The 19,986-nt window shown below is 36.2% G+C and overlaps 1 protein-coding gene across 3 annotated transcripts in view; it reads left to right on the top strand.

The window, feature by feature from the left end:
- LOC121382822 (LIM domain-binding protein 2-like) overlaps positions 1-19,986 on the top strand; it is a 53,049-nt gene that overhangs the window by 21,278 nt on the left and 11,785 nt on the right. For all 3 annotated transcript variants that reach the window (XM_041512446.1, XM_041512447.1, XM_041512444.1), the window contains exon 3: positions 8,309-8,384. In XM_041512446.1, the coding sequence (XP_041368380.1) occupies positions 8,309-8,384 (76 nt within the window). The remainder of the gene's footprint in view (positions 1-8,308; positions 8,385-19,986) is intronic.

The following is a 19,986-nucleotide window of genomic DNA, read 5'->3' as shown; positions in this document are numbered from 1 at the left end:
TTTAACTCTGTCATTTTCTCATAGTTTAAGACTATAATATTGGTAAAAACACCCCCAAAACACCCCCCCCCCCCAAAAAAAACAAAAAAACCCCAAACAAAACAAACACCCCAAAACAAACCGAGACATCTGAGAGGTGCTAATTTTGCACACCCTATCCCAAACCATCCCCTCACCCCGTACTGTTTTATTTCCAGTAGGCCTTGTTTCTTAGCAGGACATATTTCTTTTGACCTGCTATTTAAAAAAAAAAAAAAAAATGCAGGCCATATTTAATTTCTAACTGCAACATAGCCTGAGGTGTAATGGGTCACAGAACAATACCACTCAGTGGATTCATTGGGTTTTTACTCTTCTCACCAGTAGTGTTTCAAAATGGGTACATATGATATATTACAAGGTTGTGGTATGTGCTATCCTGATAGGCTTTCTGTGGAAAAGTTTATAATATAAAACACCCTGGGCTGCTATAATCAGTACGAAGGACATATTTGTTGGTAGTGTTTTGTTTTGTTTTTTTCTCATTCTCTTGCCATTTTGCATCCCAACCAGGGCCCCACTACTGGTATATCAAAAGCTGTAGTAGGTGCTGTCCTGTCTGTTAGAAATAGCCCATGCTGCTAATGGAAAAATGCAGGGCATTCCTTTGAAGACTATAAGTCAAAAGGGGCAGGACATTGCTCAGTGATGAAGCTCTCGCCCGATACATGATAGTCTAGGATCTATCGCCATCAGTGGGCCCAACGTGCTATTTCTCATTCTATACAGCCAGTGGTCCACAACTGGAAGGCTGTGGGATGCTGCATATAAAAGATCCCTTGCTGCTAAATGGAAAGAGTAGCCCATTGCGTGGTGGCAGCATGTTTTCTCTCTTTATTTGTGTGCTCCTTAACCACATGTCTGACGCCATTTCACCGTAATTAAATTGTTTTGAGTTTGTTATTAAATAAAACATTCCTTCTTTCCATGAGTCAAAATTACCAAAGAAGACTACAAGTCAAAATGACCAAATACTTGACAGCCAATAGTCAATCATTAATTCATAAATATGCAGTACTGGTGTCGTCGAACAAAACAAATTTTACTTTATTTGTCCTAATATCCATAGTGTAAAATGTACTGGGGTATCATTAAACAAACATCTCTCCTTTTTCACCCCATGAAATTCATGACTGGTGTCGCTGCAAAAAGCTGTTTTAAAGTTGACCTGCAACACAATGTTTTTCATTATTGGGTATATGCTTTGGTATTGCTTGTACTAAATATTACTATCGCAAGATCATCAGAATTTCAAGGGCTGTTTTTCTTCTGTTAGGTACACAACACATGTATTTACTTTCTGCTTATTTCATTTTATATAATTGTTTTTCTTTTCAAAGTAAAAAAGCAGATTATTTTTTTTAGCAGAATATAATGCGTGTGTGCTTATCTGCAAAGTATGGTAAATTATTTTTAATATTTAATATCAACATCTTATATTTGACAATTTAAACAAGCATAATTATATTCTTTAGTCGTTTACTATTTTGTGCATTTTGTATTTCAACATGAAGTAATTTGCCTAGAAAGTTGAAGGGAGATTTGCGCTATACTACCACCAACAGATGGACTATTTTACTTATAAATAATTCTTTCTATATTATGAACCTAGTTTTACAATGATCCTGGCAGAGAATGCATTGCCAGTGAAGGCAAGTTTCTGGGCCAGGTTGCATAAAGCATGTTGTTACAAACAGCACAGGTAAATGAAAAACACTCATTTAATCAATAACAATGCTACAAGGTACTAGTATTTGTTGCAAGCAGTTTTCACATCTAGCTTGAAATCAAAGTATCACAGCTATGCTGAATACAACTTAAATAACAATCTCTGCTGTACATGCAGTGCATACTTCCTGCGAATTCGTATATAAAATGTTAGTGTTAAAAAGCTATGGTAATGCACAGTGTCCTTGTAAGAAGCATCCTGGCTTCAGGGTAGACAGTGGTGTGTTTACGAAACGTCAGCAAAACTAACTATCAAAGTATACTGAACTTACCAGTTTTGCCCAGTAAGATGGTATACTTAGATTAATGAAGAGGTATATACTTGGGTGCACTAATAGTTTGTGGCCAGTACACTACGACTGGTATATCAAAGGCTGTGGTATGTACAGTTCTGGCTGTGGGATAGTGCATATAAAAGTTCCCTTGGTACTAATGGAAAAATGTAGCGTGTTTCCTCTATAAGACTATATGCCAGAATTAGTCAGAATTACTCAATGTTTGACATCCAATAGCCGATGATTAATAAATCAATGAGCTCTTGTGGTGTCATTAAACAAAACAAACTTTGAACTTTTTAAAAATATTTCGAGGGAAATAAATTTGCAATGACACAGCACAGAAAAGAATTGTTTTTTAATTCCTCACTGTATACATGCATCAATTATTAAATATTAAAGTGCCACACTCGAACTAGTACATCAGTAAAATATTGTTGCAATGGATTTCTCAGCAGTTAACTAGTATGGTTGTCCTTAAATTCAAGTAAATGCAGATCCATTCAGCAGGGATGCAGATATGGAAAATATTTTACTAGCTTGCCAAACCAGAACCAACTAAAATTTGCTGCTAATGCACCAACCTATATAAGAAAATGTTATTGTTTAACAATTCACTGTCTTCACTTCAAACGATATATATTTATTTAATGAAAAAATCATTATTAAGGACATTTGGTAATTAGTTATTAACATCATGTTGCAAATGAAATCAAGTCCAAACATTGATAGACAAATCAATAAATTTGTTAATATTCTGGTAAAGAATTAAGTTTTTCACAATACTTTTATATAGATTTAAAAAATTCAAGTGATATGCTGCAAGTGTTTAACAAAACCATCTATTCAAAACACATCAGCAACATACTTTCATAGTAAATCTATTAGTAGGAAGTATTGACCTTTGACCAGCTTTGTTTCTGGAATGTCACGCTTGCACAGTTCGAAAGTCCAAAGTTTTTTTTTTTAATGGTTTTGAATTTTGGTATGCAGTTGCAGATTCGATGAAAAGAAGAAGAAAAAACCCCCATTTAAAACAAAAGTTAGTCAGAAAACGACAGATCGCCTGTTGGACTGGTAGTTGCATTTTTTAATTTGTCCGTCAGAACATTTACTTGTATTTGGCGAGTGGGCGAGTACTTTCTGCACCCCTGTGTTAGGTCAGTCGGTAGAGGTGCTTTGATTGCTGGATTGAACCTCAGTGGACACATTATCTTATTGGGTTTTTCCCATTTAAGAAAGGTATGTGCTTCCCTGCCTGGGAAAGTGCATATAAAAGATCCCTTGCTGCTGTTGGAAAGATGTTGTGGGTTTCTTCTAAGACTTTGTTGGAATTATCAAAATGTTTAACAACCAAAAGCCGATGATTAATAAATCAATGTGGTCTAATAGGGTCATTAAACAAAAGAAACTTTAATTTTTGCTTGCAACAATTTACCTCTGTTCATAAAATCCATTCATGTTTGCAGTCATGCAGTGCTTTCACAACAAACAAATCTACAAGCCATTACCTTAAATAATAGACCAGTCAAATCCCCCCTCAAAAAAACCCCCAACAACAAACAAACAATGGTTATGACCAAAATGGTATTTACTGTTACTTGTATAATACTGCATTTAATGATATAGGTACCATAAGTTCTTTGCATTTCAATGATTGATATAGGTAAGTTCTTTGCATTTCAGTGATTGATATAGGTAAGTTCTTTGCATTTCAGTGATTGATATAGGTAAGTTCTTTGCATTTCAGTGATTGATATAGGTAAGTTCTTTGCATTTCAATGATTGATATAGGTAAGTTCTTTGCATTTCAATGATTGATATAGGTAAGTTCTTTGCTAGCAGAATGATCACTGAAGGAAAATCACTAACTGATGAGTAATATATTTCATTTATGTGCATTTTCCCCACAGTTGGGAGTAGGACATAGCCCAGTGGTAATGTGCATTTTCCCCACAGTTGGGAGTAGGACATAGCCCAGTGGTAATGTGCATTTTCCCCACAGTTGGGAGTAGGACATAGCCCAGTGGTAATGTGCATTTTCCCCACAGTTGGGAGTAGGACATAGCCCAGTGGTAATGTGCATTTTCCCCACAGTTGGGAGTAGGACATAGCCCAGTGGTAATGTGCATTTTCCCCACAGTTGGGAGTAGGACATAGCCCAGTGATAATGTGCATTTTCCCCACAGTTGGGAGTAGGACATAGCCCAGTGGTAATGTGCATGCTTGATGCGTGGTCAGTTTGGGCAATTTCTCGTTCCAGCCAGTGCACCATGACTGGTATATCAAAGGCTGTGGTATGTGCTATCTTGTTTGTGGGATGATGCATATAAACTATTATATCCCTTGCTACTAACAGAAAAATGTAGCGGAACTATATGGCAACATTACTAAATGTTTAACATCCAATAGCCGGCGATAAAAAAAAAAATCATTGTGCTCTAGTGGTGTTATTAAACAAAACAAACTTTATACTTTTTCTAGTCAGGATAGAATGTACAACAGCATTTGATATACCAGTCAAGGAACACTAGTTGGAATGGAAAAAACCCTAAATTGACTGGTCAGTGATTACTATGTGTGGAAGCGGTGTTGCTTAACCAGTTTCAAAACTGTGATTCCTGTTGTTATCAATACACGTAATAGATAAAATAAATTTAATTTGCATATCGATCATCCTACATCAGCAACATCATGTACATAGATTTAGTTATAGTTTTATAATTTAAAACTATGTTTTGTGTTCATTAAGAAAATATAATGTGAATTTAACAATGTCATTGAATTGGCAGATTTGTTTATGTTAAAATCCTGTTAATGACAGAGTTTTATAGTATTTACTGTTGTCCATGGATGTTAATCCTCCTAACATTAAATACAGTGTTAGCCATACTTAATTCCGATATCTTGATTTGTGCGTCTGGGCCTGCTCAGCTCTCTGACCTGTTACTGCCTGCAATGTAAGCTAACATTAAGGGGTAGTCTCAAAACATGGGTAATCAGGAAAATAACATTTTATTGAATACTGTGTGAAATTACTGTATTTTAAACATTTGCAGTCTAATTTGAGTTTGTAATGAACATTACGGAATGTTTTAGTGGTAAAATATGCACTCTGTCTTCCACATACATGCACACTCCAGACTTTACGGTTAGGGTTAGGGATAGAAAGAAAGAAAGAAATGTTTTATTTAACGACGCACTCAACACATTTTATTTACGGTTATATGGCGTCAGACATGGTTTACATGGTTTACACCTACCCATTGAGCCTTGTGGAGCACCACTCAGGGTTTGGAGTCGGTATCTGGATTAAGGTTAGGGATAGAGTCAGATTTATGAGTCTTAACTGAAAATCAGGGTTAGGGTTAGGGTTGGTTTTAAGTTTAGTGTTAGGATACTGTTCCCTCTTTATATTAGTATAATGCTTATAATCAATATCTTTCTGGATTATATTTTGATATCTTGCTGGTAGTTGTTATTACTACTGGTCAAAGGTATGTGCTTTCCTGTCTTTGGGAAAGTGCATATAAAAGATCCCTTGCTGCTAATGGAAATATGTAGCAGGTTTCCTCTTGTAATGTATACAGCTCGCCTCCGTGGTGCAGTGGTTAGTCCTCAGGTTTACGGGCGAGACGTAGCCCAGTGGCAAAGCGTTCGCTTGACGCGCTGTCAATCTGGGATCGATCTCTGTCAGTGGACTCATTGGACTATTTCTCGTTCCAGCCAGTGCACCACAACTGGTACATCAAAGGCCATGGTATGTGCTATCCTGTCTATGGGATGGTGCACATAAAAGATCCCTTGCTGCTAATCGAAAAAGAGTAGCCCATAAAGTGGCGACAGCAGGTTTCCTCCCTCAATATCTGTGAAGTCCTTAACCATATGTCCGACGCCATATAACTAAATAAAATGTGTTGAGTGCGTCGTTAAATAAAACATTTCCTTTCCTCAGGTTTAAAACTGTAGGAGGTTGTGTCCGTATTCTACAGTGCTGGCTCCAGTCCAAAGAGAAGGTGCAGAATGTGGCTCAGTGGTAGAGCACTCGCCTTAGTTATGATGTGTCATAGGATCGATGGCATATTTTCCATCCCAATCAGTGTTCTTCAACTTGTAAATCAAAGGCTATAGTATATTATTTTATTACCCATATGGGCTCAAATATATGGGGTAATATATTTTTTTTTTTTGATAATTGCACAGTGTGCAGATTGCTTCTACGGCCACTGATTGGCTGGCTTAAAAATGACAACGCTTGGTTAATTGTTCACCACTGCGGGAACTTCACTTTCTTTCATTTAAGGTTTCCATTTATGAGTCAGGTTACACATACATTATATTAACTACAAAGATTTACTGGACAATTTTTGGCTCATTTGTTTCATAAACGTGAAATGGTATATTTTAATAAGCAGTGGCTTTAACAGCATAGAAAAATAATTATTTTCTAATGCAATCGGTCATATTATTTTGTACTGTTAACATTTGGCAGTAAAAAGAATGTCATGTAATGTGTGTAAGGTTATATGATGTAATGGCTGATGGCTTTGTTGTTAACAGTGAAGGAATTTTATGTTAAAAACCAGTTTAAAGGTGACAATCACAAAGGTAATAAAGAGAATAACCTACTCTCTATGAGGAGTTACAAATTATGTCCCTCGTGAATGAACTTGGGACAGATAATCTGTAATTCCTCATAGCTCGTTAATTATTTTCTAAATTCCATCTATGTGAAAGTGTGTATTAAAAATCCCTTTCTGCTATTCTGTAAAAGTTACCTATGTGGCTGCACTAATCACTAATTACTAATGTTTATAATTTGTCCCTGGTAGACAACCCAAGCTAGGTCCACTGGTTTATGTGCCCATGGCAGTGTGCTTAAATGTGCGATAAATTATAAATAATATTTGTAATATACATAAAATTACTAATTAATGTATTCTATTTGAAAGTAAAATCTTAGATGTCAGTATAATGAGCTTAGCAAGTTTGTTTACCTCAGTTTATTTGAAATTGACATGGCAAAGTACAAGATGTGAAATAAACATAAGAGATTTCCCACAGTAATCATTTTGCAGGAGTTAAAATCTGAGTAAACATGAATTAAAAATGTAGCCTTTGAGACGACCCCCAGCATACTGTTATGTATTGGACCAACCCTGCTCCTTCACAGTTGAATTACTTGGGCTGAAGATATAAATAGGTTGTGACTGGGTGTTAGCACATGGGTTGCAGTTCCACACAGCAGGATCGAAGTGGGGGTTTCTCCTATGATGTGATATGCGTTGGCTATGTCCTTAAGAGTGTCACCTGCACTGGAAACATGCATGCACCATGCATGTCTGGATACTTAAAACAAACGTGTGTGACTTGTGCTAGTAAGCTAATGCAGACAAGATAACTGTTGGGTCCTGTGCTGTATACCGGTCCATGTGGCGGGTTGTAGCCATGTAAACATTGTCCACATTTGCTGTGCTCTGCCGAGGACAGACAGACATGGATACAGTCTGTCCTGTGTAAAACCTGCTGTTTGTAATCCTGTGCTGAGGCAGGGATACAGTCTGTCCTGTGTAAAACCTGTCATTTGAAATCACAGTGCTGAGGGCAGGGATACAGTCTGTTCTCACGTTAAACTGTTTATTATTATATTGTGTTGTGGATAAGACTATGCTGACTGGGATACAGTCTATCCAGACTTGAATGTTTCATTGTATTTGTTAACTGAGGACAGGAATACAGTCTACCCAGACTTGAACTTGTCATTGTATTGTGCTGAGGACAGCGATACAGTGTGTCCATACTTAAAACTTTTTATTGTGCATGTACACGTTAGCTAAAAATGGATAATCTATCCACTCTAAAACTTTGATTACATTCTGCTGAATACAGGGATACAGTATATCCATACTAAACATTTCATTGTATTTGTTACCCGAGGAGAGATACAGTCTGTCCATATTTGAACGTTTTCATTGTATTCATAAGCTGAAGGACAGACAGGGATGTCCGGAGATTGATACAGTCTATCCACACATTAAACTTTTCATTGTTAATACTTGTCGAGGAATACAGTGTGTCCACGCTTCAACTGCTCTGTTGGTTCTCTTGAGAACAACTGGATGGACAGACGGAGAGACAAATACATGTGTAGATAGCAAACGACACCCTGTCAACATTATATTGTTTTATGTTATGAAATTGGAACCTGCAGTCATGAACATGAATGCTGATCCATTCTATAACTCTCCGTTTTCTACCTACTACAGGCGCCCGACTCCGTACATGGGACAGCCCGACTACCGAATCTATGAGCTCAACAAGAGACTGCAGCAACGAACAGAGGTAAGTAAGATTACGTCTCCTCGTCACAGTGCTAATATTAATACTACTTCAAATGTTGTGTCATTAATCACAGCAGTATTGTCATGCAGTCGAATGTACTGACAATTGCAAGGGGTGGGGGTCTAGAATGTTGAAAGATGTTTTAGGGGTGGGGGTCTAGAATGTCGAAAGATGTTTTAGGGGTTGGTGGGTCATGCTCACCTGGAAAATGAATTTAAAATTTGAGAGAAAATTACCTTTGAGCAGGAGGCATTTCAACCAACAAATCCCCCACTCGGCATATATGCCCATCATTCAAAATTGTCAACATTTTCATAAGTAAAGCATACTGTTTTTTTCGTATCTCCTATCCCTTCCTAAAAATATACACATTAAAAAAAAAAAAATGGCTTTAACACCCATTCCTCTCTCCCCTCTTTCCTCTCTCCACTTTCCTCCCCTCTCCTCCAATCTCCGTCCAGTGTATGGTTTAAATTTTTTTGAAAATGTTAATAATTTTGAATGTGTCAATCATCACTGTTGTGATAAAAATGTGTTGGTGTAACATCACTTGTTTTGTTAGCAGGCTGGGGCGGGACATGCCCCAGTGGTAAAGCGCTCACCTAATGTGTGGTCAGTCCCTGTCGATAGGCCCATTGGGTTATTTCTTGTTCCAGGCAGTGCACCACAACTGACCGGCCTCAGTGGCGTCATGGTAGGCCATCGGTCTACAGGCTGGTAGGTACTGGGTTCGGATCCCAGTCGAGGCATGGGATTTTTAATCCAGATACCGACTCCAAACCCTGAGTGAGTGCTCCGCAAGGCTCAATGGATAGGTGTAAACCACTTGCACCGACAAGTGATCCATAACTGGTTCAACAAAGGCCATGGTTTGTGCTATCCTGCCTGTGAGAAGCGCAAATAAAAGATCCCTTGCTGCTAATCGGAAGAGTAGGCCATGTAGTGGCGACAGCGGGTTTCCTCTCAAAATCTCTGTGGTTCTTAACCATATGTCTGATGCCATATAACCGTAAAATAATATGTTGAGTGCGTCGTTAAATAAAACATTTCTTTCTTTTGCACCACAACTGGTATATCAAAGGCTGTGGTATGTGGTATCCTGACTGGTATAGTGGATATAAAAGATCCCTTGCTACTAATGGAAAACTGTGTCAGAATTACCAAATGTTTGACATCCAATAGCCAATGATTAATAAATCATTGTGCTCTAGTGGTGTTATTAAATAAAACAAACTTTAACTTTTGCTAGCAGACCCTAATCTGAAATTAAAAAGTAGGAAAGGTTACTTCTCCCTTCCCGGGAGAAAGGGGAGAAATTTGATTAAAACGGACAAAATAAACATTTATCTGGTACATTTTGTAATGTTTCACCATGTTTCTTGTTCATTCCGAAAGGTTTCCAAATTATACACTCGGTTCGAACATAATATTTCGTTATCATATACATGTACTACTACTTCTGGTAATAAAATTTATGAGCCATTTCGCCAGCTAGATTAGTGTCTGGTTCTAAAGACCTTAAGGTGAACAGTAGAGAAACTTAGATCTGAATGCATCCACAGTGCAGACTAAAAACACATTTAACTAGACATCAAATATAAGGACAAAATCATATTCGCATTGCAGATCATACACTCCTACAATTGGCCAATTGTTTCTTCTAGACCTGAAAAAACAGTGTAACTAATACAAGTGCAAACCATGAACGCATACATCCAACTGTTAGTGCTCACTATTATGGTGTACATATATCTGCTAACATTCACAGTACAAACCCTAAACTTGTACAAGCAGCTGCTAACATTCACAGTACAAACCCTAAACTTGTACAAGTAGCTGCTAACATTCACAGTACAAACCCTAAACTTGTACAAGCAGCTGCTAACATTCACAGTACAAACCCTAAACTTGTACAAGCAGCTGTTAACATTCACAGTACAAACCCTAAACTTGTACAAGTAGCTGCTAACATTCACAGTACAAACCCTAAACTTGTACAAGTAGCTGCTAACATTCACAGTACAAACCCTAAACTTGTACAAGCAGCTGCTAACATTCACAGTACAAACCCTAAACTTGTACAAGCAGCTGTTAACATTCACAGTACAAACCCTAAACTTGTACAAGTAGCTGCTAACATTCACAGTACAAACCCTAAACTTGTACAAGCAGCTGTTAACATTCACAGTACAAACCCTAAACTTGTACAAGCAGCTGCTAACATTCACAGTACAAACCCTAAACTTGTACAAGCAGCTGTTAACATTCACAGTACAAACCCTAAACTTGTACAGGCAGCTGTTAACATTCACAGTACAAACCCTAAACTTGTACAGGCAGCTGTTAACATTCACAGTACAAACCCTAAACTTGTACATGCAGCTGTTAACATTCACAGTACAAACCCAAAACTTGTACAAATAGTTGCTAACATTCACAGTACAAACCCTACAATACAACTACAGTAAAGAACTCTTATAACGAACTGCTAGGGACCATGATAGTTCATTATAGAAGTAGTTTGTTGTACACATTTGCATAAGTTGGTCATTAATATGTAGGTAGATAAAACAGGACTATGCGATCAGCTCGTTCTAAGCATGTTTGTTATTGGTGTACTTAACTGTAGCTGCTAACATCCATAGTACATACCATAAACACATACAGGTAGCTGTTAACAATCACAATGCAAATCATAAAACTGTACAACTTGCTATTAACAATAGTAAAAATTATAAACTTGTAAGTACTAGTACCTGTTAACATTCACAGTACAAACCCTAAATTTGTACAGCTAGATGTTAACAGAGCATTCACAGTACAAACCATAAACTCAGGCTAGTACCTGTTAACATTCACAGTACAAACCATAAACTCAGGCTAGTACTTGTTAACATTCATAGTACAAACCATAAACTCAGGCTAGTACCTGTTAACATTCATAGTGCAAACCATAAAATCATATAGGTAGCTGTTAATGCCTACAGTACAAACTGTAAACCAGTACAAGTAGATGCCATCTTAGTGCAAACCATAAACTCATACAGGTAGCTGTTAATGCCTACAGTACAAACCATAAACCGGTACAAGTAGATGCCATCTTAGTGCAAACCATAAACTCATACAGGTAGCTGTTAATGCCTACAGTACAAACCATAAACCGGTACAAGTAGGTGCTATCTTAGTGCAAACCATAAACTCATACAGGTAGCTGCTAATGCCTACAGTACAAACCGTAAACCGGTACAAGTAGGTGCTATCTTAGTGCAAACCATAAGCTCATACAGGTAGCTGCTAATGCCTACAGTACAAACCGTAAACCGGTACAAGTAGGTGCTATCTTAGTGCAAACCATAAACTCATACAGGTAGCTGCTAATGCCTACTGTACAAACCGTAAACCGGTACAAGTAGATGCTATCTTAGTGCAAACCATAAACTCATATAGGTAGCTGTTAATGCCTACAGTACAAACCGTAAACCGGTACAAGTAGATGCTATCTTAGTGCAAACCATAAACTCATACAGGTAGCTGTTAATGCCTACAGTACAAACCGTAAACCAGTAAAAGTAGATGCTATCTTAGTGCAAACCATAAACTCATACAGGTAGCTGCTAATGCCTACAGTACAAACCGTAAACCGGTAAAAGTAGATGCTATCGTAGTGCAAACCATAAACTCATAGAACAGACTGTTAACCAAGTGAACAGTGCAAGCAATAAACAGTTGACTAATTTAATTAACTATTAAGACTGTTTTCCACTAGACCTGAAAAAAGCATGCAACCACATTCACAAAACTGAGCTGATTTTTGTGAGAAAAGACTGATAAAGCAATACCAAGAGAAAGAGGTTACAATTTTATCAACAAAACCCTGGGAAAGTGTCAAATTCCTTCAGAGTTCATTGCCAAGATAATTTGTGGGGTTTGCAAGGTAACTTTAAATTAAGTACATGGCAGTGTTACTTTCTCACATCATGATGGCAGATGGGTTGTGTAGACGAAGACAAACACACCCACCACCTCCTAACAAAGTGGGTTGTCAGCTGTAGTCAGCACTGTTTCAAATTTTGCATCTGAACTATGTGTATTATGGTGTTTGTTCACATGCTCGTGAATTGTATTCGAGATATCAATGGACAGTTGACTTTCACAGGTGCAAAATGTCTTTCCTCACTCTTAACAAGGCATAAGTTAGATGTAAAGTTAGTTGTTACATTATGCCCAAAAAGTGTTAAATCTCAACCGTGTGTTACTCACAGGTACTTCTAAACAAAAACCCTGGGGTGCTGTGCTTATATTTCATATTATATAATATAACTATAGTTATTACATACCTATTCAATCTTACTATAGTAAAAAAGATATTTTCAAACCGTGTAATAAATTTATCTTGTATCACACATATGTGCGATCTGGACTGGACCTTTTAAATGGTGAATTCCCTTTTTATTTTTACTGGAGTTTGCGTCTTTTAGTTACTGATGTCATATATGATTTACAAATTATGTCACACAGTGTATTTAAAACATTACACAAGGCTACTGCAGAGTATGATTCTTAACGTTAAGTAAATCCATTAAAGGAGTATTGATCATATATTTAAGAAAGTGTCGTTATGACGTTAAATTAAAAACTTTTTTTTTGTAAAAAATAAAAGAAGGTACGTAATAAATACAGAACTTCACATAAGTTGTTTTCACTTCGTATATATTGCAAAAACAACATATGTGAAGTTCTTTATATATATATATATATATATATATATATATATATATATATATATATATATATATATATATATATATAATGTAGCACTAATACTAGGATGACCAGAAACACATTTTATATACAGCCACTAATATGTTACACAGAAAGCTATATTTAATGTATAATTAGTCATTAAAAAGTATTAATAATTGCAGCAAACCCAGGAGAGTCTCTTTTAGAATTCAACAAAGCTGCTGATGTTCAAACTAAATAGTTTTTAATCAAGCTAAATAAAATATTTTCAGTGTATTGCCTTTCTGACAAAAAACTCCCACTCATACATTTGTAAAAATCAAATACTTCCAACAGTGTGTCAACTAAAGACATCGAATCAATAGAATATGTATTATTTATTTCACCATGTGTTGTAGTCTAACCTAACGGTAAATGTAAGAAGAAAAATTATTTATAGATATACTTGAAAATAAGTTTGTATGGTTTCAAACTGGAGTCAAAATCTGGCTAAACCAAGTGCACTGTCATATACAGGAATAACCTACGATGTCACACTGTTGGTATTTTGAGATAATTGAATTTTAAAGTGTACAACTCTGTAGTAATACAATTATGAACTTTTTATTCCTAAGCAAGCGTGTTTTACCAAAGTTCCTCAATGGCCTACAATAATTATAGAGTTTTATTTCATTGTGTCACTGTGACCTTGACATGCACAACCTTTATAACATTGACTATCTGTTTGGATATCACAGGTTATTCCTGTGTATTTTTGTATTTTTTATAATATGACGTCTGGTTCACAATGACTCCACATTATTTTCATTTCATTATTTACTACTTTCTAATGTATTCACCAAATGTTCCATAAATATAGTGGTTCATTAATTAACTCCACCGAATGTGAGGTGTATAACTATTACATGTTTAAAGTAACCTATTTTGCTGTAATGTCACTGAAATATACATAACTAGCGTATATATAATATAAAATATATACATTGTCATATACATACCAGTGGGGGGGGCAAGGGGGGGGGGATGTGTCCCCCTCACTTTACTTGATCCAGTAGCAGCAGCGATGGTTTTTATATATATATATATATACTCTTAAAAAAAGTAGGGGAATGTTAATATCAACTATTAGACCAAACATACATTTTGATCACAGACATCCTAGTAAAGAACATTCAGGTCTGTTTATCAACACACCGAAACACATTCTATAGTTTGCATCTGCATCACGCAGTTGCCCCGTACATGTGCTTGGGGTGTCATTCTCGATTTTGACCATTTCCAGGAAGGTCGATTAATCACTATGGAACATTATTTCTGTCAGTCATTCTCATTCTGTTGATCATACAGTTGTTTACTTGTTATTATTTTGTTTTCAGTAATTTTTATTGTTTGAATTTGTGATTTACTGATATAAAAAAACCCTGTCAACTTTCAAATTTCACTTCTGACTCGAATCGTCCTTCAAGATCTTTGGTGGTCATAAAACCCACTGTAATACTGAAGTACCGGTTGTAATGTTTGCCCAATTAATTCACTATTATCATATCACCATTCCCACAGCTTATATACCTTACAATTTTGGCAATTGTAAGTTCTTTTAGAGTTCCCCTACCTTTTTAAAAAAAAGTATATATGTGTGCGTGTGTGTGTGTTCCATCCACTTTTTGGCACCTTCCTACGCCACTGCATACGTATGACTATATTCTTTCATTGGACATGTCTGTGAACCAAGAAAGATAAAAATTAATTGAATGTACTCGTGATTGTAGAGAATTAAATTATAAGAAGTAAAATACAAATTATATTTACAGTAAAGTACACTTACAATGAACATGCTTAGAACAAACTACTGCATAGAACAAACTGATCGTAAAGTCCCATTTTATTTCCCTTATAATTAACTTAATGCAAATATGTACAATGAACTACTGCTATAACAAACTATCATGGTCCCTTCCAGTTCATTATAAGAGTATGTTACTGTAATTGATTCACTGGTTGAAGGTCCCATACATGCATATAAACTTTACAAATTATTTCTGAACTTAGACTTTAATTAAGTCTCAGCTTAGAAATATTAGTATGTACTTAAAAGTGTGGGGACTTCGCTCAAGTCTTGAGACTCAGATTAAATGTGTTATAACTATAAGCAGGTACAGAGATATAATTAGTTTGTTTTGTTTTGTTTTTTGTTTGTGTTTTCGTACAGTATCACATTGACAGTTTACACTGTATGACATCAGAACCGGACAGTAAAACATCCTAGTACAGTAAAGTTTCATTCAGGTGTTATCTATGTTTTGTATGGAATAATACCAACAACAAATGTTGTGATTAATAAGTATATTAACATTTATAATTAAATTTAAAATTAAAATTAAAATTAAAATTATAATTAAAACTATTACCAAAGGCTTTTTGCCTTTGGTAATAGTTTTAATTATAATTTTTTTAATATAGCTATGAAACTCATGCTTAGCATGAGAACATTTACAGTTCGTCCCAGCACGGGAAAGTTTGGACAGGGTGTAGTGGCCTTACATTGGGCATTCCCAAAATAATTCTACCACTGTGCATATATCCAGCCCTTATTAGGCTGTATACCTGGACACCATATATGTAACCCATTTTGTTTTAAGTCATATGATCACAAAGGTGGTCATGCCTATATTGGCTTTTATTGTGGAGTTCACCTTTGTACTCATTATTTAGCACAATGTGTATATATACACATATGGTAGTTAACTGAACATGAGCACAAAAAGTTTGTTATGTGGCATCAGTTAAGTGCAAACAGTGGTCAGCGGTGCAGATCAAAATAGGAGACGTGATCAGAAGGATTGGAAACTGTCAAGCACCCTTTTACTATCTTATGTGTTCTTTGTATGTAATGTTCATATCCACGTCCCATCTGGGTATAAAGTAATCAACATTTGTTTTTGTTTTTGAACTGCTTTATTTAGTATTGATAGATATTGACTGGTACATTAAAGACCATTGTATATACAGACCTGTTTATTAGAAAAATAAATATATAAAAGATTGCTTGCTATGTTTTTGCCTCGCCTTTAGGAAGTAACGAAGTAAGACATAGGTATTATTTTTCCAATGGTGGCATTAACTTTTGCATTACAATTGAACATTAAAGTTTCACGTTTAGATCAGTTTCTTACAAACATAAGTCCAAGGTCATTAAAACTTGATCTATAGTTGCATATGTGGATGTTCATGACGGTGCACTGAAAGATTTTATGGTAGGTGAGACAATTGAATTATGCATAATTCTTGTTTGGTAGACGTAACAGCAATAGATTTTTTTTCTATCTCACAAGAAGTGTGGAAATAACTGTTAGAGAACAGATGGCCATAGTTTAAAAATGTACTGAGGTGGTGTGCCTTGACATTCCTTTCTTTTTATTTGTTGATGTAGCTCTTAAACTTCACAAGCTAAACATTTAGGTAAGTCTGCATCCAGTTATTGTTTTATCTACTTGTTGGCCTACCTGACTTAGCATTGGTGCAGATGTTAAACTTCGATTCACATTCAAAGACTTAGGTAAATCTGCATCTGTTTGTTTTATTAACTACTGACTTAGCATTGGTGCAGATGTTAAACAAAGACTACACCAGTAGGTAAATTTGCATTCGTTTATTGTTTTAACCACCTCACTCCATGATTGGCTACTCATCTTTGAGGGACTGTCGAATGCTACGTGACCCTTCACTAAGTGATGTCAGATTGAGTCCAGTTTCCATGGAAACTCTTTAGGATAAAATTCAATCTGTCCAGTGCTTGAACTGATTTGCATTGTGTTGGTTTTGGGACCATTTGTTGTTTCACCTTCAACCCTTGTCACGGTCGCCAAAATGTCTTGTCTCTCAAAAACGTGTTATTGACGTTTGAATTTAGTTTACTACATTTTGCTACGTTCGCATATTGAAAGTGATAAAATCAATATGTAGCCCGCAACAAGACAACGTCAGTAGTGAGTTGTCACCGCAGGTTGATCGTCAATCAATACAAACTGTACTGACCATTTTATTGATCCTCACTCTCTGCCTCGACAGTTTACATCGCAAGACGCCACTCCCTGTGTTGTCCTGCCGAGACGTCTCCTCGGGGGGTTGGGGATTTGGGTGTGGGTCTGTGGTGGGGGGGGGGGGGGGGGAAGAGGGGGTTACAGGCAGCATCTTAAAACTGAACTTTAAGATTTCATTCTCCATCTTTTTTTAAGACCTAATGGAGAGCTTGAGATCTCTGAAACCAAATGACTGGTACTCAGAGTCATCATGAGACATTTGTTGAGCTTCTCCCCATTAGATCTTTTACTAAGACCCCTTGCAATTCCGAAAATTGTACATTGGCAAAAACAAAGCTGAGGCAAACTTAAGTTTGCTTCAGCTGAATTACACTTTGCCTCAGCATATGTATTTATTTAAAATGCTAATGTCTTCACAATACTCAGTTATGTTTTATGGGTAGGTCACAACATATTTGACTAAAATATAATTTGCATTGTAATCAGAAAGCATTTATCATTGGATGTTTTGATCATGTCAAAATGTCTCATCAAGACTTTCATTGAATTTGTTTCACAAAAAACCACCAAAAAAACCCCCAACTCATCCAACGATTAGAAATACTAACGTTCATTTTATTTCAACTTTACGCAATCAATGATGTTGAATGCCGACTTAAAGACTGTCAAATCTTCTTACAAAAATGTTTTTTGTAAATAATTTCAGTTTTGTTTGACATAAAAAAAGTAAAAGGAAAAACTAAAAAAAATACTAATTTTATATCCAATTTAGAAAACAATCTGCTCAGAAATAAATAACTTGTAGTGAATTCCATAGCATGAAAAAAGGTGTTCCCTGTGTAACGGACTATATATTGCGAGGGCTGTTACTATGATACTTGATACTGGGAATGCAGTTTTATTTTGTTTAGATTATTAATCATATGTAGACTGACTGAAGATACCTGGAGTGACTTAGTGGCAGCATTACCATTATTCCCACCCACTAGTTCAGTGCTCACACTGGAAAGAATTTTGGTTTAGCCAACTTTCATGTACAATTGAATCGCATTGGCTCGAACCCTGTCGGTGCCCAACAAAGTGTTCAACCCAACAGGTAGTTTGACCTAACTATTTGATTGAAACATCGGGTAAGTGTGACTGGGGACTTCGTTTTTGGTTCGAGCATTGCAGTATATTCAAACCTTCCGAGTTCAACCCAAAGAGATTCTACTGTATGTAGAGTATTTCCTTGAAAATTATACTACTTTAGAGGAAATTTTATTAGCCAAATCCTAAATGTTGTAACCACTTTGTATAAAAATTAATAAATGTCTAATTTGGCAATGGACAGGGTGAGCCCTGTAGTTAATGTCAGTGTTAAAAAAGAAAATGTTTTATTTAACGATGCACTCAACACATTTTATTTACGGTTATATGGCTAAGGACCACACATATATTGAGAGAGGAAACCCGCTGTCGCCACTTCATGAGCTATTCTTTTCGATTAGCAGCAAGAGGTCTTTTATATGCACCATCCCATCGACAGGATAGCACATACCACAGCCTTTGATGTACCAGTCGTGGTGCACTGGCACTGATCGATCCCAAACCGACCACGGAGTTTGGTGTTAAAATAACTTGACTGAACAATGGAGCAAAGCAAAGCCGCCGTTAAATTTGAGCCCTGCAATTCTATCATCTGAACTGGTGGAATGATTAAAGTTGACATTTTCCCACACAATCGATTATGGATTTTTTTAACCGATCGTCACATTCATAGAGCCAAACTGATCAGTTTTCGATTATAATCTATCACTGAAACATCACTAGTACCTGGGGGAAAAATAACAAAAATGTTATCTTTTTAGTGTTAGAGAACATTTTATTTTCCTGATTAAAAAGAAAAATGGGATGGAGGGGGGGAATACTGCCCCATGAGTATTTTAAGCTAAGTACAGCAGTCCTGATGTTGACAGGGATATGACTTAATAACTACATTTACCAATATGTTATTATTTGTACAACTGATCCATATAACTTTAAAATAGGGTTACATATTTCTTCTAGGGTATGTATATTTGTTGACAGGATTTTCAAGTCGACAGCAATTCCTGTGGAATAATGTTTATTATTTATGTGCGCTAGAGCAAATCAGGTCGGATTAGCCCGAGAGGAGAGGAAGATCGCTTGCTTATGCTGACTGCATGTGTTTTAACCCAATTATATACTTTCATTAAAAAAACCTGTATTGTTTAGGGCTATGTACATGTTATGTGAATAACAGCTACTTGATTATTGTATACCCACATGTATTATTAATAAAATAAAAACTTCATTTCGTTAACTGGTGGGGAGGGGGATGGTGGGTGTGTAAGGGTTTAACTTGTACCTCCTTCAGAAAATTATGTGAAAACAAAGTGTCCTATTTCACAGTGCACCCAACATATTTTTTATGTACTGTTTATATATGGTATCGGACAATATGTAGTTACGGACCATATGGATAATGAGAAAAAATATCTCTGTCACCATGCTGTGGGCTACTCCTTTTGATTAGCACCAAGGGATTTTTTGTTTGGACCATCCTACAGACAGGATAGTACATACCATGTTTTTTGTTACATTAGTTATGGAGTGAAAAAGTGCTTTAGACTGTAGGATAGAACCTCATCCCAACTAGTGCCCAAGGGTTATGGTATGTGCTGTCCTGTTGGAAAAGTGCATATAAAAGATTCATTGCTGCTAATGGAAACATGTAGTGAGTTTGACATCCAACAGCTGATGATTAAGTGGTGATGTTAAACAAAACAAACATTAACTTTTGAAAGTCGTTTTAA

Source organism: Gigantopelta aegis, chromosome 10 (assembly GCF_016097555.1).
Source record: "Gigantopelta aegis isolate Gae_Host chromosome 10, Gae_host_genome, whole genome shotgun sequence".
Taxonomy (NCBI): domain Eukaryota; kingdom Metazoa; phylum Mollusca; class Gastropoda; order Neomphalida; family Peltospiridae; genus Gigantopelta; species Gigantopelta aegis.
Note: the sequence above shows the minus strand (reverse complement) of the source record. Positions and strands in the feature narration are given on the sequence as shown.